The sequence below is a fragment of the Callithrix jacchus genome, chromosome 7 (genome assembly GCF_049354715.1).
Source record: "Callithrix jacchus isolate 240 chromosome 7, calJac240_pri, whole genome shotgun sequence".
Lineage (NCBI taxonomy): Eukaryota > Metazoa > Chordata > Mammalia > Primates > Cebidae > Callithrix > Callithrix jacchus.
The window spans coordinates 93,740,423-93,767,852 of record NC_133508.1 but is presented as its reverse complement, the minus strand read 5'-3'; the positions used below and the strand labels follow the sequence as shown (position 1 = coordinate 93,767,852).

Sequence of the window (27,430 nt, the reverse complement as noted above, 5' to 3'; positions counted from 1 at the left end):
AAGGCCAGTCTAGAGCAATGAAAACCAAAATATTACTAAGCACTTACTGTCTGCCAGACACTGAGTTATGATATGGTGATACAACATTTACTGAGTACCTACTTGTATTGTACTTGGTGAGATCAAAAGCAGGTGCCTTTACTTGTGGAGCTTACAGTTTAGCCAGCCAGACAGACATTAAATAAAGAGTCTCTTCAAATACAAATATGATCTCCAGTAGCCTCCCAATTTAGAATTTTCAGAGGTTTCCCATCGCTCTTAGGTCCTGAATAAATCAGGCCCTTGCCATCTCTGTTATTTGCTCTTACCTTTGAGTCACAACACTGATTCATACTACTGTTTTCAATGTTAGTCATGCTGTACCTCCTCCTGCTTCAGCTCCTTTGTATAAGCTGTTTTCACTGACCTGAATCCTATACTATGACCCAAGCCCTAATTAGATCTCAGCTTAAAAGTCACTTCCTAAGTCCAGGTGAGGTGCCTTTTTGCACTCACAGATCCGTTTTCCTGAGCTTCAAAACACGCACTTCAGTTTGTAATTGTATGTCTTTATTATTACGATAATTTGATTAATGAATATGTACTTAGCAAAGTACCTATAACAAAGTAGGTATTGAAGTAAATGTATAAATTAGCACTTTTAAATAACGTGAGTGCTTGGAGCCAAAACCAGAGTAATCTGAAACTGAAAAGTCATACCAAAATTATAGCAACCCTTCAACCAATAAAATTTCCCTTTGTCTCTATCCCTAACCAGAATGGGGTGGGGACAAAGGGAAACAAATTTCAGAACAAAGAAGTCTGAAGAAGACAGTTTCACATTAAGGATTTTGTAGAAAAGGCAAATTCCAGGATTACGTTCTAAGACTGGCCTGAGTAAGTCAAATCTCTTGTGCTTTCTAACATACAAGTATATTGAAGTATTATAAGAAATTCAATCATGTATCACTCATACGTGTCAGTATTATTTTCTTAGTACAGCAGAGAAGTAAACTAATGTGCTTTTAAAATTTTTCAGAAACAGCATTTATAATTGGTAAAAAAAAAAAATTAATTATCCAGAAAAGTCCTAAGCATTTTCCAGTTGACCAAGTTATATGCATTTTTAGGCAATATCTACATAAAAAAGTATATATAAAAAAAAATCTTTCTAAAGTTAGCCAAAAATCAACATTTATGAGTACACCTGTGTGGTGGTCAAATCTATTAAGATTTTACAATATTATTTATGTATCTGCATACACATAAGACGTTTCTTTAGTTAGAACTCAGTTACATAGAAATGTAGCAATCATCCTTGGTCATGACACTTGTCTTCAGTAGTCCATGAATAACCTTTTATTTAATTACTATTTTTAATAAGGTAAAACAGACAAACCCATCACTCAGACAAAAGGCCAAGACCTTGACAACAGCTCCATCTAATTCATACAGGGATCTGCATTCCCCATCCCATCAGTACATGTCAAAAAGAAAATCTGCTTCTCACCCAATATAGTTGTCATCCTGAATGCTCTGTTTATCCTTTCCTTCCTAACTCTTTTATACCTTTTATATATGTACATACGTGTGTGTATCCCCTCTCTCTACATATGTGTATTTCATATATAAGAATAACTCACATATATGTTACACTGGTCTTTGCTTTAAAAACCAGGTATCATGCTCTATGTAATATTCTAGTAGTTATTTTACTGAGATTCATCCATATTGTGTTTGCTATAGTTATTTGATTTGACCATTAAGAAATACAATATCCTATTGTATTTATTCATCTACTCTACCACTAAAGAATAGGTTGTTTCTACAATTTTGCTATTATTTGCTGCTGTGAACATTGGTATGGTTTATATGTTTGTCCCCTCCAAATCTCATGTTGAAATGTGATTCCCAATGTTGGACATGGGGACTGGTGGGAGGTGATTGGATCATGGGTGCAGATCCATCCCTCATGAATGGTTTATCACTACTGGCTCAGTAATAAGTGAGTTCTTGCTCAGTTCATGAGAGAGCTGGTTGTTTAAAGGAGCCTGGCTCCTCCTCCTTCCTCTGTTGTTCTGCCTCTCACCATGGGACAACTTGGCTCCCAGTTGCCTCCTGCCATGATTGTAAGCATCCTGAGACCCTTACTAGAAGCAAAAGCCAGCACCATGTTTCCTGTACAGCTTGCAGAATTGTGGGCCAATTAAACATCTTTTCTTTATAAATTACCCAGCCTTCAGTATTCTTTTATAGTAATGTAAAAATGGACTAAGACAAACATTCTTCTACATGGCTAGATTTTCTCCTTGACATATACAGATGAGTCTAACTGCTAATTCACAGTTATTGTGTATGTTCCAATTGAAAAGATGCCAACTGTTATCCAAAGAAAGCTTGGCAATGCTAAAATGTTTAGAAAAGTGTTGAATTTATATATTCTTCAACACTTGCAAAACATCATATACATTTCTTCTTATAAAATACTGTGTCTTTTGCCCCTGTTTATTGAGTTGACAATGCCTTTCTTATTTATGTATGGTCATATAGAATAACTCAAATTTTCTATAACAATCTAGAGTCTAAGTTAATTAATGTCTTGGTTACTAACTTTGTAAAATTATGTTTTACACCATCATTTCACAATGAATTTGGCTTTCACTTCCTCTGTAAAGAAATCCATACATATCTCTAAAGGATAACTTTAAGAAATGTGTGTATGCTTGTGCATGCACAATATCCAATATTGTTATCATGCATAAATTTTAAGAATCATGAATGTCATCAAATATCCAATCAGAAGATTTCTTGATACAAACACAATTAATATATTGTAATTGGTTGATTTGTCTCTTATGTCTCTTCTAATGCATAGGTTGCTCCTCCATCTATTTTTTTTTTTTTTTTTGGTTGTTGAAGAAACCAGTTAGCTTGTGTTAAAGAGGATCAGCATCAGTTTTGTTTGTTTCCTTTATAGCAGCAGAATGTACAACTTCTAACCCACTGTTAAGTCTAGAGATTTAAGACTGATCAGATTTCAGTTTCATTTTTGCAATTTTTGTTTTCATTTGAAAGACTAGGTAGTGTAGTATACCTCCAGCCAAAATATATAATGTATCCTTTTTCTTATACATTAGAAGCCATTGTTGGTCAGAGGCTAGATGCATTAATTCACATTAATTTAATGAAATGTTAAATGCTGGCAAATTTGCATAGTCTAGTAATGAATGAACTCTGGTCTAAAAGAAATTCTTACCCAAAACTTCCTCCCTCAAAAATCTCATTGTCTTTGAAGTGCAGGCCATCAGATAATACCTCTTAATACCTTTTTACATTGTAGTCATCAATCAATCTTCTTACTAACTCCTTCTCATTCTGAATTAATGTCGTTTTCCCTATTGCTACTACTGTCACTGTTTTAGGTAGGTGATATCCTTATATATGATCTGTGATGTAAACAGGCATGTTAACATCATGGTGCTCTAGAGCTCAGTCCTTGGACTTCTTGTTTATCTATACTCATATCTTTGGTAATCTCATCCAGTCTTAAGACTTTAAATACCTTAACATATGGCCTTTAAGTTATTTGAACGCCTCATTTCTAATTATCTTTTCCCACACCACACACTGCCAACCACTCCATGGTCATATACTTTCAAAGACTCCTCTGACTGTGCACTGGATTCTCTCCCACACTTACCAAAGGACTTGGCTTCTATAATTAGCCCCTCTTCCTTTTGTATCAATTCCTTCCTCTTGACTGAATCACTCCTTTTGGCATACCAGCATTCTATAATATCTCCCATTTTAAAAAGCAAACCTTGTTTAGACTCCACATTCCCTTCTGGTTACTGCCTATAGTTACTATCTCCCCTTTTTTATATCATATTCTCTCTTAAACCCTTTATATCAGGTTTTTGCCCTCATCATTACAATAAAATGGTTTGTTTCAAAGACAACGGCAACCTCCACATTGCCGAATCGAACACTTAATTCTCAGTTCTTGTTTTACTCAATATTCACCAGTAAAAGAGATGGTCGGTTATTTTTCTTAAAACAATTCCTTCTCCTGGCTTCAAGATACCTGATTCTCCTAATTTTGCTCCCACCTCACTGACCATTTTCATTCCCTTTACTGGTTCCTCCTCATTTTTCAGACATGTCAGCATCATAGTATTTTAGTTCTCAGTCCTTGAACTTCTTGTTTATCTATATTCATAACCTTGGTGATTTCATCCAGTCTCAGGCCTTTAAATATCTTAGAGTCTATCTGCTGATGGATTTCAAATTTCTCTCTCTAGCTTATACCTCTCCCCTGAACTCCAGATTCACATATTCAACAGCCTACTTACATCTCTATTTGGATGCCTAATTAAGCATTTCAACTTCATAAAACCAAAATTAAATTGTTGAAACCACCCCCCTAACATCCCACCTCAAACCTGTTCCTCCTACAATCTTCTCCACTTCAGTCACTGGCAACTCCATCCTGGTTTTTTTGTTTTTTTTTTTTTTGCCGAGGCCAGATGCCTTGGAGTCATCCTTAGCTTCTTTCCTCTCATAACCCACATTTTATCTTTTAGCAAATGCTGTTGACTCTACCTTGAAAGTACATGCAAAACATGCTTACTTCTCAACACTTCCACACTATGCTCTATTTCAAACCAACATTATCTACACAGATTACAGCAATTGACTCCTAATTGGTTTCCCTGCTTCAACTCTTGCTCAGCTACAGTCTAAACATATGTCAGATCACATCACACCTCTCATCAAAGCCTTCCAATGGCTTCCCATCTTACTCAAGAGTAAAAGCCAAAGTCCTTACAGTGGCCTATAATGCCCTACACAACTTGGCTTTATGTCTCTGACCTCATCTCTTCTTCTAAGCCTCCTAGATCATTCTGCTCCCTTGATCTCTGACCTGCAGGAATTTCCACTTTCCTTTTGTATTTGCTGCTCCCTCCATGTGTAATTTTTCCCCTACAGATATCTGCATGGCATATCCCCTCATCTCTTCACTGTCTAATAGATGACATATCATATAATACAAGATTTATTGTCTATTTCTCCACAGCCCCTCCGCCACACACTAATACAACCTCCCTTATAGCAAGGATTTTGTTGTTGCCTTTTTGTCTGCTACCGTATCCCTAGTGCCTAAATGGTGTCATTTGTTAAATGAATGGATCAACAACCAACTTGTCTTTCTGGCTTGATTTTTCCACTTTCCTATATATACTCTGTGAACCAGCCAAACCAGACTGTTTGTTCCCAATATATCACATTCCTTACACTTTCATTCTTTTGTTCTTGCTTGGGCTCCTAGAGCCATCAGGACCTTGTTCAAACTCTATATGGAACTACAAGTAATTACTGAATACCTACCATTGTGCTAGATGCTGGAGAGATAAAGACAATATGATATCTCCATTTACATGTCTAATGGGAGCTTAACATGGCCAAAACAGTATCCTTCATGTTCACTCCTCTCTAATGTTTCTTCTCCATTCTTCCCATCTCAGAAAATGACACCACTACCTAGTTGCTCAAGCCGAAACTCAAAATCCCAGTTGCTTATGCCAAAATAAATAAATTCATTCCTTTCTTTCTCCTCCCTTATCTAACCCATCAGTAATTCATTAGTTCTCCCTCCAAAATACATATCAAATTCATCAATTTCTCTCCATCTAAACCAGGGCTGTTGAATAGAATGTCCTACAATGATAGAAATGTTTTTTATCTGCTCTGTCCAACACAGTGGCCACTAAACATATGCAACTATTAATTGCTTCAAATGTGACTAGTGTGACCACAGAACAAAATTTTTCATTTGAATTAATTTAAATTTACACAGCCACATGTGGCCAGTGGCTATCATATTACACAACACAAATCTAGACTACCACTTTGGTTAAAGCCACCATAATCTCCCAGGTAGACTGCAGCAATAGCTTCCCAACTGGTCTGTCTGCTTCTACTTCTGCCAGCATACTCATTCCATACTATACTCATATCATGTCACTTCTCCAACTCTCTAAAAGTTCCCACTTAGAACACAATTAAATCTCTTAGCAAGGTTTTCCAAATCCCTTTGTTATCTGGTCCCCATCAACTCTTAGAATTCCTGACCTACTTCTCTTCTCCTCACTCCACTCCTGAGATTACATAATCTTCCTTGGCCTAGAACACTTGAAGTTTGTTTCACCTCTTGGATGTTGCTCTTCCCCTGGCTTTGAAAACACTCTGTCCCCAGATTTTCAAATATCCAGGTCTTTATCATACTTTAGGTCTTAGGTCAAACCTATCTTCTCAGTGAGGCTTCCTCATACCTAATCTAAATTAGCCCTTCTTCCTTCCTAGTCACACTCTGTGATAAGACCTTGTTTCATTCTCTTCATGGCACTCCTCTTTGCCTAAAGTGATCTTGTTAATTTGTTTACTTACTGTCCAGAACATAAAAAACACAAGAAAGAGACTTTGTCTTTCACAATTATATCCCCTCTGCCTAGAACAGCACCCATCCCATAGCAGGTGCTGAATAAAAGAAAACAAAACCATAATTCCTGGTCCTAAGTATTTCCGTTTTGTGGGAAATACCAATAAGAAAATGTGCTATTACAACACACTTTAAGGGCTCTGGAAAAGGTGAACATTGAGTGCTTTGGGAGCAAAGAGGAGTTAGAGCCTAATCCAGTCTTACTGGGTAAAGCAGGTTTTCATGGCTACAGTTTATCCTCAGACAATGTGGGGGTTAGAGTGTCAACCCCTGTTCAGTCAAAAATCCATGTTTAACTTTTGACTCATCCCCAGCTTAACTACTAATAACCTACTGTTGAGCAGAAGCCTTACAGATAACATAAATAATTAACATATATTGCATGTTAAATGATTAGATACCGTATTCTTATAATAAGCTAGAGACAAGAAAATGTTATTAGGAGAATCACAAGAAAGAGAAAATATGCTGAATACTCATTAAGTGGAAATGGATCATCATAAAGGCCTTTATCCTTGTCATCTTCATATTGAGTAGACCGAGTAGGAAGAGAAAGAAGAGGGGATGGTTTTGCAGTCTCAGGGCAGCAGAGGCGGAATAAAATCCACACATAAGTAGACCCACGTGGTCCAAACCCATACTGTTCAAGGGTCAAATGTAATTGCACTTAAAAGACAAGTTGGAATTGGCAGCCTAGGGAGAGGGAGATGTGCATAAAGTATTCCAAGCAGAGGAAACAGTGAAATACAACAAATAAATGATGGTAACCTGACAGAGCAAAGAAAAATGGAGAAATTCAGAGGAAACTTAGGAAAAAGAAGTGTAGACCTTAATAATTTATTGTATGTAAGAACTAAGGGAAAAGAAGAAATTAAATATTATGCCCAAGTTTTGGGCTTGGGAAACTGCATGAATGGTATTTTCATTTACTTCCCTTCCATTCCCCTGCACCCCCAAAATAGAGGAGGCGTAAGTGTGGAAGAGAAAGAAAAATTTAGCTTCAGATGACTCAGTGACTTTAGAATGTGAGTATCCAGAAGGCTAGGCGTGGTGGCTGAGGCATGTAATCCCAGCATTTTGAGAGTCCAAGGTGAGTGAATCACCTGAGGTCAGGAGTTCAAGACCAGCCTGACCAACATGGAGAAACCCCGTCTCTACTAAAAACACAAAATTAGCCGGGTGTAGTGGCACATGCCTGTAATCCCAGCTACTTGGGAGGCTGAGGCAGGAGAATCACATGAACCAAGGAGACAGAGTTTGCAGTGAGCCGTATCACGCCATTGCACTCCAGCCTGGGCAACAAGAGCAAAACTCTGTCTCAAAAAAAAAAAAGAAGAATGTGAACATCCGATAAACATTTGATAAATGTGCTCAAAAATCAGGAGAAATAAAAGGGCTACAAATCATAAAGATCTGGAAATCTTTAGCATAGAGATGGCAAATGACACCATGGTAGTAGATGAAATCATCAAAAGAGGGTTCACTAAGAAAATTTACTTGGTGTACTTAAATGCATCAATACTTAACAGCCAAGAAGATAAAGAGGGGCCTATAAAAGAAAGTTTTCAGAAGGAAGAAGAATGAAAAAAGGGAAACAGAAGCCTGAGGTGTCATGGAAACCTAGAGACTACAACATTTCAAGGTGGTGGTTAATGATGTTAAAAGCTGGCCATAGGTTAAATAAGACAGACTGAAAAGAATTAGGCAGGCAAAATCTTCTCCACCAAACCAGCAAGCATTCATCTTTTCGATCAAGTAAAATCAAGTTGCATTAAGAACTATGGAGGAATGAAAAACAGGGACAAAAATCACTTCAACAAAGTCTACTTCATGGGAAAGTTTGGATTTTTCTTTAAATCCTATTTCTCCTCTTAATTTTCTACCACTGGGTTTTAGGCTATTCATATGTAATTTTTTTTCCCAATTTGGGTTAATAAAGAAACCATGCAATAAATATTCTTCATTCTTGGTATTCAATGCTCAAACTTTCTTACTAATTCTAGAGGCTCACTTTTGCAATAAGAGAACTATTCCAGGCCGGGCGCGGTGGCTCAAGCCCATAATCCCAGCACTTTGGGAGGCCGAGGCGGGTGGATCACGAGGTCAACAGATCAAGACCATCCTGGTCAACATGGTGAAACCCCGTCTCTACTAAAAATATACAAAAAATTAGCTGGGCATGGTGGCGTGTGCCTGTAATCCCAGCTACTCAGGAGGCTGAGGCAGGGGAATTGCCTGAACCCAGGAGGCGGAGGTTGCGGTGAGCCGAGATCGCGCCATTGCACTCCAGCCTGGGTAACAGGAGCAAAACTCCGTCTCAAAAAAAAAAAAGAAAACTATTCCTGACAATTAGGCCAAGACTACATAAAAGAAAACCACTGAAAGGATAAGGTTGTTCTCTCTGTTTAAATGACTAACACTTTTAGAGACTATGTCAATAAATTTGTTGGGTAGTAAGAATACATGATTTTTTTGATGTTGTTTTTTGTTTTAAGATCAGATCTACAATTAAAGAGGCAATGTGGCTGAATAAATTAATCTCAAGTCTAGAAGCCAAAAGTTTTAAACTGTAAATTCACCTCTGCCAATTAATTTGAGCAACTCTGACAATCTTCTATAATTCCTTCAGAAAACAGCAGTTAAATAATTGCAATATATATATATCAGAATAATTGCTCCATATCAGAATGAGATAACTATCAAACAAAAATGAAATGATTGAAAGTAAATATAGAAATGGAGGCAAGAAAACACTGATAAATACGACATCAAAAATAAGTCTTCGTGCCTGGGTGCAGTGGCTTGTGCCTGTAATGTCAGCATTTTGGGAAGCTGAGGCAGGCCGATCTCTTTGAGACCAGCCTGGCGAAATGGCAGAAAGCCTGTCTCTACGAAAAATACAAAAATTAGCAGGGTGCGGTGTGGTGGCACATGCCTGTAGTCTCAGCTACTTGGGAGGCTGAGGCACAAGAATCATTTGAACCTGGAAGGCAGAGGCTGCAGTGAGCCAAGACTGCACCACTGCACTCGAGCCTGGGAAACAGAGCTAGACTCTGTTTGGGAAAAAAAAAAAAGGAAAAGCAGCCTTAGAATCCTCATGACAATTGCACCTGCCTATTGATAACATCTGATTTGTGTTTTTAGGAACTGTACAGATACTAGGACTCATAGCCAAATGGGTAAAATTTCCTCAGAGTCTTTTAGGGTTGGCATTGTAAAAGAGATGAGGTCAGGTATAAGGCAAATACAGAAAGATCTTTCCCTTCTCCACTTCCATTCTAGCCTATGACACTTTCAGTCTGGCCGTTTCACCTTTCTCTTCTCATAGGAAGTGGACACTTAGTGAGGAAGAGCAAAGAGATTTAGCTTAGATGCTACCCAGTAACTACAAGAAAGTCATTAATAATATGGAGCTGAAGTCAGAAATGAACTGTTTCAGTTAAGTGAAAACCATGTAAAATAATGTAAGAGGACTGGAATTAGTTTGTAAGTTGCTAATTCCTGCTGTCAGCCAATGCTCATTAAATACTAGGCATTACACCAATGCCAACACATTTAATCCTCAAATGAGGTGTCCCATTTCAAAGTTAAAGAAACAAAGGACAGGTGAGGTGAGTCACCAAGCTCATGGGTAGAATTTTAATTCTTATAGTAATCTTTAAAAACCTCTATATACATACTCTGGACCATCTAATACATGGATCCTAGATGATAACCTTATAAGCAAGTACTGCCATGCAATTTCAGGGACCTCAGTTTTTGTTTATGTTTACAACTGAGTGAATGTCAAGTGAAGACCATATGATATTGAAGCTTACTCTAAGAATGAAGGTTTCACAGCAGTGATGTGAGAACTGAATCATCACCGGTCATCCAATGGAACGCCAATTCCATAAAAGCCTGCTCTGAACAATCAGTGGCATACTCATGCTGCCAGTAAGATGCACTGCATGGATCCCTTCATTAAAAACACCAATTAGCCATAGTTCACTAATAATAAGTACAGCAGTAAAGACTAAATGAATGTTCCAAGTCTCAGCAATAATTGGACCAGCCACTTATTTAAGGATTTTAAGAATGATGCTGTATTATTTTCCCATTGCTGCCATACTTCAAACTTAGTGGCTTAGAGCAACACAAATGTATTACCTTACAGTTCTTTATCTTAAAAGCTTGACATGTCTCAGTGCTAAAATCAAGGTGTCAGCAGAGCTATGTTGCCTTCTGAAGGCTCTGGGGCAGAATTTCTTTGCATTTCTCAGCTTGTAGAGACTGCCTGCATTCATTGACTCATGCTCCCCTTTCTCCATCTTCAAAGGCCAGCTGAGTCCTTCTCACATTTTATCATTCAGATGTTTCCACATTCAGGACTTTTTCTCTGACTCTTTTCTTCTACCCTTGTCCTTTACTTTTAAGAACTACTGTGTTAATATTGGACCCACCTACATGATCGAGGATAATCTCCCTAGTTTAAGATCAGCTGGTTAGCAATGTTACCCTTTGCCATGCAACCTAATACATTCACAATTTCCAGGAATTAGGAAATAGACATGGGGGTGCTGGTATTATTCTGCTTACCACACTTACACGTTCCTCTCGTCATCAAGTAAACAACATAACTCCATAGGGTTATCAAGTTGTTCCCATTAATGCTGACATTCAAAGACTGCTGACTGACAAAGGTCAGCCTAAATATAATGTCTGATTAATGAACTATCAAAGAACATCTCAGAGATATTAATTCCTCTTTTTTAATAGTATATTTATATGAACACGCTTTCTCTGTACCAATCTTATTTGAATCACAATATAAATTTAGTATTTGACCTCCTCCTACTGTTTCTACTATTAAACTCACTAACAATGATTTGGTTGTTACAAAACACTACTATTTGTCACATTATCTTATTGATACTGCTTTGAATTCCATTGTGTTTTTTTTGTATTAAGTTGGGAATTTCTTTTGCTTTCACAATTGTATTCAAACTATACACACATAAAGTTTAAACATAGGGCTTTGTTTCTAAACACTTAAGTAATGGTATATTAAAAATAAGTCAAAATCAGGGATCCATAAATTTATTTTTTCTTTAAAAGGAATTTATATAACTCTCGATTTTAAGAAAAACTGGAGTGCTGGAGCATTAACAGCACAGCATTTGGAATTGGGTTTGACTTCAACCACCAGCTCTGTGACTTACTAGTGGTGTGGCCTTGGATAAGTTACTATTACTTGTTAGGTAATGCAGTTTCCTCATCTATAAAGTAAGGCTACCTTAGACACTGATCATGAAGATGATATTAAGTTATATATGTAAAATCCTCCATACATTCAGCAGAAACTTGACCAAAAATAAAATGCTTGGTACAGTTCCTGGCCACTATCAGGTACTCAATAAGTAAAGCAATACTTATTTTATAAAATTGTATCCAAGCTTAAAGATAAATAAGACAATTTTCAGTGTCTAGCATGTTACATTTTCTCAGGAAATATTAAACTACAACTTCAAATGACTGAAAGAAACACATTATTGCATACTTTATATTTTCTAGAGTCTAGTCAATTTAAAATAATTATTTATCTTTCAATTAATTATCTTATTTATCTCCAATTTACTTAACTTTTAAGTTTGTAATATATCCCAAGGAGAAAAAAAAACACATTTGCCTTTCTAAAAGCTTTATGATTATAGTACTACTTTCAGTTCTACAAGATACTATGTGAAATAATCTTTGACATATACTTTCTATCTTTCCAAAGAGAAAATACCATGATATGTTAGTGAAAACTGACTAGAAAAAAAATAATAAAAAAGAATATAGAAATATCAAAGCCCTGAATGGCATTTAAAATTGGGTAAGAATCAACTTCTAAGGCTTCATTCATCACTTGAAAAGAGTACCAATTTAGAAACAATGCCTGTTCATTCTAACCAAGAGAATGCAAAAAACGACTGATAAAGGTTAAGTGAATTAATACTTGCTGAATATATGAAAAAAATTATAACAGATTAACAATAAACAATTATAAAATCCTTAAAAATGTTTTAAGACAGGTGTCTCTTTGATATTATAAAATACAAAAATACTTACAGTTTGATAATATGAGGATGACGAAAGAGTTTCAGATTTTGAATTTCTCGTTTTATTTTTCCAACAACATCTAAACTGCGAATCTTCTGTCTATTTAAGATTTTAACTGCCACTTTATGGCCTGTTAATTGATGTTCTCCAACTAAAGGAAAGAAAACGGAAAAAAATGCGCTGTCATATCAACAATAATCATTTATTCATGTTTCCTTCCATTCTGCCCTAAACGTCTTTACTCATGTATACCATCTTTATGTCACTGTACGAAACTAAAGTTCTTTGTACTTCTATTTCTTCTATTAGAGTATGTACTCTTTGAGGACAGAAACTGTATCTTAGCCATCTCTGTATCTTTTGCACCTAACAAAGATGTTCGTATTTATGGAATATTTGTGAAAATGATTACTGAATTCTATATTCTTACTAAAATATAATCAACTTTGGAACATCATTTGGACAGAAGAGAACTCACTGTTTCAATAATCTTGTTTCTCTTCTTCTGCTTAATGCCAGTCATTGTATTATAGAAGAATAAATAGTGTGATAAATCAAAAATTCACAATAATTACCATTTCAACAGAAAATTCACATTAGCCCTTTTTTGTGCCTTTTTCATAAAGTCCTCTTATTTCCCTCTGTATGATGAAATCTCTATCTCTTTCAAACTGTTATGGTATGTTTATAAAACTTGTGCCATTTACCATTTTTAATCTATTTGCGTTTGTGACAAATCACATGACCTAAGCTATTGGCTCATACTCTCCTTGGACAAGATGACCAGGGCTCATCTGAATCTCCCTGGAAGTATAGGTGCAAAGTGCTTTATACACAGAGATGCTAAATGAATATATGCTATGTTAAATAGAGTCCTTCTACTTTCTCATATAACACATTCATGGCATCCACACTAACAGTGATATCTTTCAAAACTGTTCAGATGAAAACTCCCTCAGTCAGGAACAAATTTGTCAGCTACCTCTCCTATTTTCCTCAATTCTATTCTAAACTTTCACCATTCTGTTCAAAACACCTCTCTAACCCTCCTTTCAGTGACAAACACCCTTTTTATTTCTTAAGAGAACCTGAAGTCATTAGGAGTGACTTTTTCTATCTTTTTATGTATTTATTTATTTTGAGATAAGGTATTGTTTTGTCATCCAGGCTGGAATGCAGTGGGTGTGAACATAGCTCACTGCAGCCTCAGCCTCCTGGGCTCAAGTGATCCTTCTGTCTCAGACTCCCCAGTAGCTGGGACTACAAGAATGCATCAGCCTCCCCTGCTAATTTTTCTTTAAATTTTTGTAGAGGTGGGGCCTCACTATGTTGCTCAGGCTGATCTTGAATTCCTGGGCTCAAGTGATCCTCCCGCCTTGGCCTCCCAGAGTGCTGGGATTACAGGGGAGTCTAATTTCCTCTATCTTAAAGACTTACTTCTATCCATACCCCTCCTCCTATTCAAGGCCAGTCTCATCAACTTTCACCTTTAACCCGTCTTTTCTACACTCTCCTCATATTCAACTTTTTTTCTTTTCTAATAGCTCTTTCTCTTAAGACTGCCCAAGTCATATATCCTCTAAAACTCTTCCATTGATCCTGTATCCTCCTCTAGTTTCCAACTAGTCTCATCAAAACTTCTCAAAAGAGTAGTTACAGTAGTTACATTTGTTGCCTTCTTTTCCTCCCTTATCACCAACCCTAAATTCACAGCTATCTGGTTTCTACCTCCACTCTAAGCACACCAGAGTCACAAAATACCATTATCAAGCCAAGGATACTTTTCAGTTCTCAGATTACTATAATCTCTGTTTCATCAGACACTGTACCTCTTTTTGGTGGTATTTCTCTCTCTATTTCTCCTACTAACTCTCAGATGGTCTCTTTTGTGACCTCTGCCTGCTCTTTGAAGGTTAGTGCCCCCAGGTTTCAAACCTGGCCCAAGGTAGACCCTTACGTTATGTCATTCATCTCCTGTAGTTTTAATTATCACCCATATGCCAGTGACCTTTGTCTCTCCTTTAAATTCATATTTCAAGATTAGTATCCCACAGATACCTCAAATTCAACACACTCAAAACTAAATTCAAGGGACAGACATGGCAGTTCATGCCTGTAATCCCAGAACTTTGGGAGGCCACGGTGGGCCATTCCCTTGAGCCCAGGAGTTCCATACCAGCCTGGGCAACATGGCAAAACCCCATCTCTACTAAAAATAAAAAATTATCTGGGTGTGGTGGCACATGCCTATAGTCCCAGCTACTTGAGAGGGTGAGGCAGGAGGATCCCTTGAATCTGGGAGGCAGAGGTTGCAGTGACCCTAGATGACGCCATTGCAATACAGCATGGGTGACAGAGTGAGACGCTGTTCCTAAAAAAGATAAACCAAAAACAAAACAAAAAAACTACATTCAGCATTCTCCTCCTTCTTCCTCACCAAACCTGTGTCTTCTATTTCATTTTATAGCACATAGCATATGCTACAAATGAAAGAGTCAGCTGACATAATCTCCTAAGTATTTCTTCGAGTCATATTTCAACTCATTATGACAAAACATTAATGACAAAGGTGATCATTAATGACACTTATTGTTTATTACGTACTAAGCTTTATTCTAAGTGGTAGCTGCCCTGCTCCCTCAACCCTACCACAACTCTATGAAGTATTATTATCATCCAGTGTACAGATGAGAAACCTGAGGCACAGAGAAATTAAATAAATCATCCGAGGTCACACAGCAAGTGTGGGCACAACATCTGACCTGGGCTGTCTGCTTTCACAGCCAGCATAACCACCACACAGTAATAACCCCAGTCAGAGTACTCCAAACATGTAATGCGATGATTTAGAAAGAACTGAGTTTCTGTCACTGGAGATTATTTTTATTTTAATAACTTTTGCAAACTGTAAATTATCTCAAAAAATTTAATGAATCTTGAAAGTTACTTTCTCAGCATATAAAACAAACAAAATGAGACATATCAAGTTTAAGCAATGTAACTTACTACCACTCCAAAATATTTTTCCAGGACTCCAGAAAAACCTTATCGATTTCTAGGAACTTTCTATTAATTAAAATAAGCTAAACGGTTTCTTTATGCCTGAGTAGTTTATTACTTATCTTTGGGAATTTTATAATACCCAAACACCTTGTCAGCGTGGTCTAACAAATACATCTCTCTCCTCAAATCCCCAACAGCCTCGATGAAATAATGAGAACTGAAATCCCCACTATATGGAAGATTAAATTCCTCCTTTCCCACTTGACAATTAAGTTACTGTCTACTGAGAACATATGTGATCTTTCCTGATCAAAGAAGTAAGACCAAGGACTCTAACAGCCAAGCAGATCGGTGTTTTGTTTTTTAATGACATATGGTTAATCTGGAGAACATGCAAACAAAACAGCAAGTGAATTCACTTAGAAAATAATGATAAAGTACTGCTTTGCCTATGATAGGTGAGGAAATAACTGACTCATTCAGCTTTATATATGAAAAAAAATTTTCTTTATGAAGCAGTGAAGAAAAAAATGACATTTTCCCTTGAAACAGTTAAGCATACTGATAAGCTAATCAGGTATCTGAGGTTGAAAAAGCCAAATGCATTAAGAATCCCCTCTTTTTGCTGAATTATACTAGCCTTTTTTGCCTATTAACACCATAATTGGTACTTAACCAAAATTAAATCCAAACTTAACCACATTCCACCTGAAAACTGAATGAATAGTCCTGAAAATCTTGGGATAAATATAGATATAAGGACAAGAATTTCTTCTATACACATTTTAAAAGAAAAGGCTTGGATGCCTCAATGTTTTATTCCCATTCATTTACTCAATCTAAAAACATTTGCTGACCATGTGCTAGAAATGTTGACCACAGACACATGAAAAGAGATTTTTTTAACACACCTCCAAGTCTTAGGTGGGGGAAAAAAGCAGCAATAAATGAACTGAAGTAAATCTTGTACAGTGTTACATCTGCCTGAAGATTGTCAGATACACCACATTCATAAAGAATTGATAAAAAATAAAATTCTAAAAACACTAAGAATAAATAATCTGGCCATTATTTATCATCCATATAAGTAAATATCCAGATCAATACCTACTTTGACAGAAGAAATTAGAAACATTCACCCATTGAACAACTATTTCATGAATGCCTACTCAGGTAAGTAGCCGTACTAATTACATTATACTGCTAGTTGTCTCCCAACATCTTCTGCACCTTTCTTTCTCCCTGACATGAAACTCCCAAATTACAACTGGGTACACAGCTACCCAGCATACAGCCTGCATCTTAGTCTCTCTTGCAACTGTTAATAGATGTGGCCACATGCATATGTTCCAGCCAATGACATACAAAGCAGGAATGTCCCTGGCAACTTCTTCCTCATCCCTTCCTTCATCCTGAAGCCTGGAATATCAAAACCACCATTTGTACCTTGAGACCAGACTTCAGAAGGGGAAAGCAACAGGAAAGAGAAACCATGTTTTTGTCACCATCAGGTATGACAACAGTCTACATCACCTGCTCAGACTTTTATAAGACAGCAAAATACTTCTGTTTAAGCCACTCTTATTTTGAAGATTTTTGTCACTCAAAGCTGAATCTAAATAATACAACATTTAGAATATTTTAAAATTCAAATGGTTTGGAATATACTTCAAATTTCCAATTTTGCTGAGTAACCATATTTGAGTTGATGGAAATAAATTGTAATTTATAGTCTACACAGTTTTTAGATTAAAAAGTTAAAGAGCTCTACAAAATTATCACCCATTAGTGGTTCATTTTGTGTTTCCCAAATTTTAGCCAAAATACTCTCTAAAGCTATGGAATTTTAAGGGGGAAAAATCCAAGTTCACCCAAACTATACCTTTTATATTTTACATTTGATAAGGTATAGAGTTGTCACACAGAAGGAATTAAACTGATTTATATTGTTCTAGAAGGCAGAACTGGGAATAGTCAATAGATTCTCCTTCAACTAACAGACTTGTCTGATCCATGAAGCCTCCTCTAAACTTCCTTTTCACCACTCTGGTCTACACTGAAATTTTCATTTTTTAAAGGTAACTACTGTATGCTGAATATACTTTTTTTTCCTACCAGATGTATAACACTAATATTTGCTTGATTCTCAGTTCAACTCTCGATACTAGATGGGAGGGGGTCAGAGGTTAGGTCCCTTATGTCAGGGACACAGATGCTGGCAATAATAAGACAGGAAATGGAGCTGATTAAAAATCTGCAGAGAGGTTAAGAATTTGCCCATGGTCACTCACCTAGTAGGTGAATGGCCATGGCAGACCCCAGAGGCCAGAGCTAGGATTTAAACCCAAGCAGCGTGTCCCCAAAATTAGCACTTTTTTTTTTTTTTTTTTTTTTTTGAGACACTTTCCTCTGTTCCCCAGCCTGGAGTGTAGTGGCACCATCTCAGCTCACTAGAACCTCTGCCAACCAAGTTCAAGCAATTCTCCTGCCTCAGCCTCCTAAGTAGCTGGAATTATAGGCATGCACCACCAGGCCTGGCTAATTTTTGTATTTTTAATAGAGATGGGGTTTCGTTGTGTTGGCCAGCCTGGTCTGGAACTCCTGACCTCAGATGATCCGCCTGCCTTGGCCTCCCAAAGTGCTAGCATTACAGGCATGTGAGCCACCGTGCCCTGCCAAAATCAGCACTCTTAATGCACCATTCAGTATTCAAACAGAGGAAGCTCAGCCATTTATCAGGATTATCATAAGATAAATTCCTGCATTAAGTATCAGGTTGGAGTTTATCAAGGCTAATTCCCCTCCTAACTCTAAGACTTTTCTAATGATATCCCTGAGGATCATTCCACAGTGAAGGGTAGCTACTCCTGCCTCTTGATGACTTTGGTTGCCACTTTCTGGATGCTTTTCAGTTTTGACACATTTTTCTTTATATGCAAGACACAGAACTTCACACAGCTGTTTATATAGGTATAAATACACAACTGTTTTACACAAAGATCATAAGTTTTCAAATTTCCAATATCGTTCCCATATGAAGTCCAGCATTTTTTACCACAGGCAAGACCCTATAGTTTTATAAGCCATAGTTCAGAACACTTCTGTATCTGTACATCATCCCATAGTAATTCATACCAAATACATTCTCATTCTATTTTAATATACAGTTTAGGATATTATCTAATGAAACAATCAAAAGGAACAATTAAAAAATAATTATTTTAGGCCTAAATTATAATCTATTTTTCCATTAGGATCAAAGCAAGAGTTGCTAAAATCTAAAAGCTATGGAAATACTGCATAATAATTTGAACTATGCCAAATAAAGCTTTAGTCCACAAAAAGAATCTAAGTACTTAATTTCACATGCTCCACTGAACGAGGAGCTAACTGTGGTATTTCTTACACCTCTAAAGAGTCCCTGACTGGTGTACAGCATTGGTTTGAAAGGTACTTTTTTGGTGCTTAAAAAGTTCTTCTCCTCTTTGGAATTGTGGCAATCATAGTGCTCCCAGGAAATTATCAGCCTATATAATAAGTAGAATCAAGTCTATCATCATATTTTATCTATATAAATAAAATCAAGTCTACCATTGTATTACCACAGCTAAAAAAGTTTCTTAGAACTTTTGGGACATATTTGGGGTGGTCTGACTTAAAACCTAGACTAAAAAAATGTGCACTAAATCCTTCAGGATGGTCTCCAAGTGAAGGCACAAGAGAGACTACCAAGAAATGGACATCATCCTTCAGGGTGTCTACAGGAGTCAATTTATAACCCAGGTTTGTAGCAGAGGCTATTTAATGACAATTATTCTTTCTCACAAATCTGTGAGGGATACCTAACAGGTGTGTATCTGTATGTGTATATACATGTTTAATATTTTACATTGTTTCATTTTAAACCTTTAATGACCCTATGAGGAAATTTTATAGATGTGGAAACCAAGGCTTAGAAAATTCAAACTGACTAGGAATGAACAAAATCAGAATTTAAATCCAGATCTGATTCTAAAGCCTTTGTTCTTAATGATTATACTATATTTCAATCTATGGTTACCCAACAAAAGATTTAACTCATAATGTCTAAAATAATATTTTCACATTAAAAGTATTATAGAATGTATTAATACACACCATATGCAATAATTTGGGTTTGGGAGAAGTGACATTCAGAATTCCAAGTTTAGATGCTAGAGACATAGCCTTCCAGTTAGAGTGGTATTTTTGCCCACCAGTTACAATGTTCCCCTCATGATCCTAAACAGTCTGAGGACCAGACCTTTAAATTGACCCTAAGTATAACAAGTGGAGGGAAAAAAATGTTGGGAGCAAGAATGAATGAAATGAGGAACAAGCTTGGATAAGTTTTGGCTCTGAAGGAAGGCATGTGTATCAGTCCTCAGCCAGCTCCACTCTCTCCTTTCTGTAGACCCCAGGATTAGAAATACTTCTTTCCACTAATTGCTTTTGACCAAAATGTCCATATATTATGAAATACTTTAGTAGTAAGAAAGATTAGTCTTCTGTACACCCTCTAATTACAGGTAAAGCAAGCTGACTAAAATGAAAAGCAAGGGGAAGATCCAAGAATTCTGTATGATGATGTTAGACAGAAGCTCTGGGGGTCAAGACAAATTATGGTACCATACAGAACGGAGGCTCCACTGATGTTGGGAAGTTGGAACCCATTCTACACTTACAGCATGTTACGCACCTAATTGGAAAATTGGGATAAGAAGATAATCAGAATGAACTTCATATCGTGTTATAAACACATAGTATTTACATTTATATATATATATAGAGAGAGAGAGAAATATAGATATAGATACAGATATAGATATCTGCCTGTCTTTCCTGTATCATCGTTCACCATTTCCTCACCCCAACTGTTGTATTTCAGTCATTTAGAACTATTTGGAACTTCCCATAAGGACTCTGTCTCTCTCATTTCCAGAACCAACACACACCCAGTTTATGATAAGCATTCAGCAAATTTCAGTGGAATTGTATTAGTGGAATAAATGAATGCCATTAAATATATGAACCATTTAAATTCCCATTCACCAAATCTCCAATGCATCACATGTCTATGTGTCATTTGTCTTTCAAAATTGAGCTGAAGTACCATCTTTCAGTAAGCATTCCCTAACTAGCACCCCAATCCCTAACTCAACAGTCTGAATTAAGTGATGCTCTAATGTATTCCCACAGCTCCTCTCCCTGGTGGCACTTAACATCAAGTGCTGTAATTACCTACTCTGTTGTTGTTGTTACTGATCTCCTTTACAGTGGTCAGCTACTTCAGAACAGGGTCTGTGTCTCATTTATCATTGATCCTTGGCATCTGGCACAATATCTGACATATAACATATAGTAACTACTTACTGTATGGAAAAAATGCATGACTAATGCTAACATGGGGTACATGAATATATGATATAGGCCTAATAATCTACTGGTATTGTTGCTTTAGAATATGAGGCATATGTAAGTTGGGTGTGCTAATCACTCTCATATCTGAGCAAACCAACAAATACCTATTAAAGGAAAGTCATTATCTATATATTCCAAGTCCCAAAGAATGCTATGTAGTACTGCATTCCAGAAGCTCCTAAATATGGAAAAGAATCGATAGAAAAAATATTAACCATCAGCACCAGAATTACAATTTACTCAAGGTCCACACATTACAAAAGAAGGTATATGTCTCACAGGAAAACAGATTTTGAACAAAAAAGGGAAATCTAGATGATCAATAAACTAGAAAAGGTGCTCAATATCATGAGTCATCAGAGAAAAGTAAATTAAGACCACAATGAAGTACAATACCATAATATACCCACCAGAACAGCACAATAAAAAAGACAGACAGTGCCATGTATCCGTTAAGATATAGAGCAACTGGAACTTTTATATGTTGCTGGAGGAACGTAAATTAGTGCAAACACTTGGGAAAACAATATATTGATGCAAAGTACATAATAACTACTAAAACTATATACTCTATGACTCAGTGATTCCACTCCCAAGTACCATAACCTACAGAAATGCATAAATTAAAAGTGCTTAAGTCCTTTGAGGTATTTATAAGCAGTTTTCGATGCTGCTAATCTACGGACTTAAACTTTATGTAGCAAAGATCTAAGAAATGGAAAGAAAAGTACTTACACACTGTACTTTAGAAAGTAACTTGCTAGGCCAGGTGCAGTGGTTCACGTCTGTAATCCCATCACTTAGGGAGGCCAAGGTGGGCCAATCACTAGAGGTCAAGAGCTTGAGACCAGCCTGACAAACATGGCAAACCCCATCTCTACTAAAAATACAAAAACTAGTTGGGTGTGGTGGTGGGCGCCTGTAATTCCAGCTACTTTGGAGGCTGAGGCAGGAGAATCATTTGAACCTGGCAGGCAGAGGTTGCAGTGAGCCGAGATTGTGCCACTGTACTCCAGCCTGGGCGACAGAGCAAGACTCCATCTCAAAAAAAAAAAGAAAAGAAAAGAAAAGAACTAACTACTAACTAGAGTGGGTATTAGGCAGGAAAGACCAGAGAATTCTGGGGCCTAAAAGATAAAGTAATTGAGGAAAGGTGGTTATGATATCAATAAAAAATAGGTAATTCTGAAAGGCAGACTTCTTGTAGAAGAGAAAATCCAGACTCACCAGAGGTTAAGAAACTTACCCAAAATTCATATAAGCAATCAGTTTTAGAGCTGTGATTAAAACCTACATCTTGCTATCTCCAAAGCAATCCTCAAAGGGAAAAATGGTTGCTCTCTTTGCATTTTCTAGGAGTCCTGAACAGTCCTATTGCTACTGTTAAAACCAGACAGTAAACTGTAAACACAAACATGCATGAAAAAGGATAAAAATATTTTTTAAGTTAAAAATAACTTATTAAATATAAATAAGTAAATAATAGACCAGAAACAACATTTGAACTAAAAAAAAAAAAAAGAAAAAATTCAAAAAATTTATGGAAATGCATATTATGAAAAAACTATGCATGGATATCAAAAAACTTTTGTGCCAAAATAAACTATTACATGTTTGAACAGGATTTAGTTTGAGACACTGAGAATAAGACATTAGTTTCAAGAGTCCCTATTAAAGCAACATGAATTCTGCTAATGTTAAAACAGAAACAAACATCAAATTCATAGTGAAGCTTTAATGGAAGTATGGTGAAATCCCTGAGGTCTTATGAAAAGTTTATGGGAACAATGACTCAAAGAAATCAGCAGTTTACAAATGGGTAATTCGTTTTAAGAAGGGACAAGAAGAGTTTATTTGTTTTGTTTTGTTTTGAGGCAGCGTCTCACTCTTGCCCACGCTGGAAGGCAGTGATGCAATCACCGCTCCCTGCAAACCCAACCTTCTGCATCAAGTGATTCTCCTACCTCAGCCTCCAGAGAAGCCATAACTATAGGCGTGCAGCACTATGTCCAGCTAATTTTTTATTTTTTGTAGAGACAGTGTCTTGCTATGTTGCCAAGGCTGGTCTCAAACTCCTGGGCTCAAGCAATCTGCCTGCCTCTGCCTCTTAAAGTGCTGGAATTACAGGGGTGAGCCACCACTTCTGGCTGACAAGATGATTTTGAAGATGAAGCCCACAGCAGCAGACCACCCACATTGGTTTGTAAGAAAAAAAAAAAAAAAACTAATCTTGTTCATGCCTTAATTGAAAAGGACTGACAATTACTGGCAGAAATGACAGCCACAGCCCACATCAGAGACATCTCAATCGATTCAGTTTGACACAACTCTGGCTAAAAAATTAAAGTTGAGCAAACTTTCCACTCAATGGGTATCAAAACGGTTGAACTCAGATCAGCTACAAACAAGAGCAGAGCTCTCAATGGAAACTTTTAATAGGTAACATCAATATCCTGAAGAATTTCTTTGAAGAGCTATAACAGGAGACGAAACAGTTTTTCCAATATGACCCTGAAGACAAGGCACAGGCTAAACAACGGCTACCAAGAGGTGGAAGTGGTCCAGTTAAAGCACAGTGTACTGGTGAAGAAGAAAGGTAGGCTGGGCGCAGTGGCTCACACCTGTAATCCCAACACTTTGGGAGTCGGAGGCGAGAGGACTGCTTGAGCCCAGGGGGTTGAGACCAGCCTGGCAACATAGCAAGACCCCATCTCTTAAAAAAAATTGTTTCAAATTAGCCAAGTTTGGTGGCACAGGCCTATAGTCTCAGCTACTCAGGAGGCTGAGACAGGAGGATCACTTGAGTTCCAGGCTGCAGTGAGCTATGATTGCTCCACTGCACTCCAGCCTTAGTGAAACAAAGACCTTGTCTCTTAAAAAACAACAAACAAACAAAAAGCAAAGCAAAGTTTATGGCAACAGTTTTTTGGGATCCTCAGGCATTTTGTTTATTGACTCTCTGGAGGGGCAAGGAACAACAACATCTGATTGTGAGAGTGTTTGGGGAAAATTAGCCAAAGATTTAGCAGAAAAACTCCCAGGAAAGCTTCACCAAAGAGTTCTTCTCCACCATGACAATGCTCCTGCTCATTCCTCTCATCAAACAAGAACAATCTTCATGAATTTTCAAGGAAAATCATTAGGCATCCACCTTACAGTTCTGATTTGGCTTCTTCTGACTTTGTTTCCTAATCTAAAAAGAAAAAAACCTTTAAAAGAAACTCATTTTCTTTTAGTTAGTAATGTAAAAGAGACTACATTGACATGGTTAAATTCTCAGGACCCTCAGTTTGGGCATGGTGGTTCATGCCTGTAATCAATCCTAGCACTTTGGGAAGCCGAGGTAAGAAGATCAGATGAGCTCAGGAGTTTGAGACCAGCGTGGTGAGGCCTTATAGGTATTTAATTTTTTTAAAAAATCACCTCTATTTAATTTTAAAAATGAAATTAAAATTTAAAATATTTTTATTTTTATTATCTTTATCTTTTAATTCCATTTATCCACAAATTTTTTGAAGTGCTGTCAGATCTTTTTTTCAAAGGTAAATAGTCCCAAACATAACCTGATGATTTTTTTCTTAATCAAAAGTTAAACTCCAGCAAAAAAGGGATTCTTCCTAAGTTCAAGTTCTCATAAATCTTTCATCTTAAGAAGACACTTTCTAAATTATTTTGAACAACAAATGTCTGTATGTAAGACACACTTGCCTAACAAATGTATCAATCTTTACTACATGATTGAAAACTTCTGATGGAATCAGTAACAACAAAAACGATAACATATCAAGGATATGGCAATATAATTATCCCTGAAGAATGATTTCACACTTACAAATGTAATTTGTAAGTATCATTCTAAATAAGTCTCTTAAAGATACTTTAAAAATTAGTATACTAAGTGGTTACAGAATAGTGAAGCTTATAACTCAAAAAGACAAATGAAAAAAAATCTATAGCTGTAATGTTATATTAGCAGCTACCTGTTAAAGTACTGTATATGTATTCAAAAACATTGGATCTCAAATAAAAATAAATATGGTATTCTAAAAAGCCATGGTAGATAACTGAAAAAATACTCCTAGTAATGACAAGACTCTTAAATGTGAGAGTAGACAAGACATTATTTCTAAAATAATATTTACATATATGATTTCAAATTCATGTATTTCTAAAATAATAAAAAAAGAAAAAAAGACAGGTACAGGAATATGTAAAACAGCATTAATCATAATAACCAAGATGTAAAAACCACCCAGATGCCCACGAATAACAGAATGGATAAATAATAGAATGGTCTTAATGCAATACTATATAGCAACGAGAATGAATTACAACTACATGCAATGACATAGACAGATCTCACAAACATAAAATAGATCTCACAAGCCAGATACAGAATTCTGTCTCTTTAAGTTCAAAAACAGGTGAAACTATCCATGGATAGTAGTTCCCATTGGTGGTGTGGAAGATGGAAATAGTAGCTGATTTGGGACACCAGGGGACTGCTGGGATACTGGTCGTTTTCTTTTCTTTTTCTTTTTTTTTGAGACGGAGTTTCACTCTTGTTTCCCAGGCTGGAGTGCAATGGCGCGATCTCGGCTCACCGCAACCTCCGCCTCCTGGGTTCAGGCAATTCTCCTGCCTCAGCCTCCTGAGTAGCTGGGATTACAGGCACGTGCCACCATGCCCAGCTAATTTTTTGTGTTTTTAGTAGAGACGGGGTTTCACCATGTTGACCAGGATGGTCTCGATATGTTGACCTCGTGATCCACCCGCCTCGGCCTCCCAAAGTGCTGGGATTACAGGCTTGAGCCACCGCGCCTGGCCGATACTGGTCATTTTCTATGTCTTTATCTAAGTGGTGGTTATTCAGTATGTGAAAATTTGTTGAGGATTTACATAAAAGATGCCAGTACATTTCTGTATATGGAGTACAATAAAAAAGTTAAGAACCTTTGGAGGACACTATATACCTAAGCTGTGACGAGCCAAGAGATTAAACATGTATCAGCCAGTTGAGCCTCATAGGGTGGTCAGTAACGTTTACTCATTCGCATCAAGAGCCGTAACTCTGGTGGTCAGTAGCGTTATGTAATTCACATATGTTCTGACCCCTACCATCCCCAGACTCCTGCCAGAACAACACAAGGCTCTTTTCTTCTTTGTCCATGGTGAAACAAAACAATCTCATTGTTCTTCTCCAAATTTCCTTTCCCTGAAAATCCTTTAAAGTTCTCTAGGCTGGAGAAGCAGCTTCTCCACTCTTGGAATCTCCACCCAGTTCAGCCCACCTGCCTCCACCATGTCCATCACGGTGACCCAGAAATCCTACAACGTGTCCACCTCTGGCCCACAGGCCTTCAGCAGCTGCTCCTACATGAGTGGGCCCGGTGCCTGCATCAGCTCCTCAAGCTTCTCCTGAGTGGGCAGCAGCAGCTTCCGGGGTGGCCTGGGTGCAGGCTATGGTGGGGCCAGCGGCATGGGAGGCATCACCACCATCACGGTCAACCAGAGCCTGCTCAGCCCCCTTAACCTGGAGGTGGACCCCAACATCCAGGCCATGTATACCCAGAAGAAGGAGCAGAAAAAAACCCTCAACAAGAAGTTTGCCTCCTTCATCGACAAGGTACAGTTACTGAAGCAGCAGAACAAGATGCTGGAGACCAAGTGGAGCCTCCTGCAGCAGCAGAAGATGGCTCGAAGCAACATGGACAACATGTTCAAGAGCTACATCAACAATCTTCAGTGGCAGCTGGAGACTCTGGGTCAGAAGAAGCTGAAGCTGGAGGTGGAACTTGGCAACATGCAGGGGCTGGAGAAAAAGTATGAGGATGAGATCAATAAGCATACAGAGATGAAGAATGAATTTGTCCTCATCAAGAAGGATGTGGATGAAGCTTACATGAACAAGGTGGAGCTGGAGTCTCGCCTGGAAGGGCTGACTGACGAGATCAACTTCCTCAGGCAGCTGCATGAAGAGGAGACCTGGGAGCTGCAGTCCCAGATCTCAGACATGTCTGTGGTGCTGTCCATGGACAACAGTGCTTCCTGAACATGGACAGCATCATTGCTGTACGAGGACATTGCCAACCATAGCCAGATTGAGGCGAACATGTACCAGATCAAGTATGAGGAGCTGCAGACACTGGCTGGGAAGCACAGGGATGACTTGCAGCATACAAAGACTAAGATCTCTGAGATGAACCAGAACAGTAGCAGGCTCCAGGCTGAGATTGAGGGCCTCAAGGGCCAGAGGGCTTCCCTGGAGGCCACTATCACAGAGGCCGAGCAGCGTGGGGAGCTGGCCCTTAAGGATGCTGACGCCAAGCTATCTGAGCTGGAGGCCACCCTGCAGCAGGCCAAGCAGGACACGGCGCGGCAGCTGTATGAGTACCTGGAGCTGATGAATGTCAAGCTGGCCCTGGA

General features: G+C 37.6%; 1 protein-coding gene across 2 annotated transcripts in view; it reads right to left on the bottom strand.

Moving 5' to 3' along the window:
- The window catches only part of PRKAA2 (protein kinase AMP-activated catalytic subunit alpha 2), a 69,364-nt gene that overhangs the window by 27,062 nt on the left and 14,872 nt on the right, over positions 1 to 27,430 (bottom strand). For both annotated transcript variants that reach the window (XM_035251621.3, XM_035251620.3), the window contains one exon: positions 12,572 to 12,713. Coding sequence is in view for 1 of the 2 variants with exons in the window: in XM_035251620.3 (XP_035107511.1) it covers positions 12,572 to 12,713 (142 nt within the window). In the remaining variant the exon portion in view is untranslated. The remainder of the gene's footprint in view (positions 1 to 12,571; positions 12,714 to 27,430) is intronic.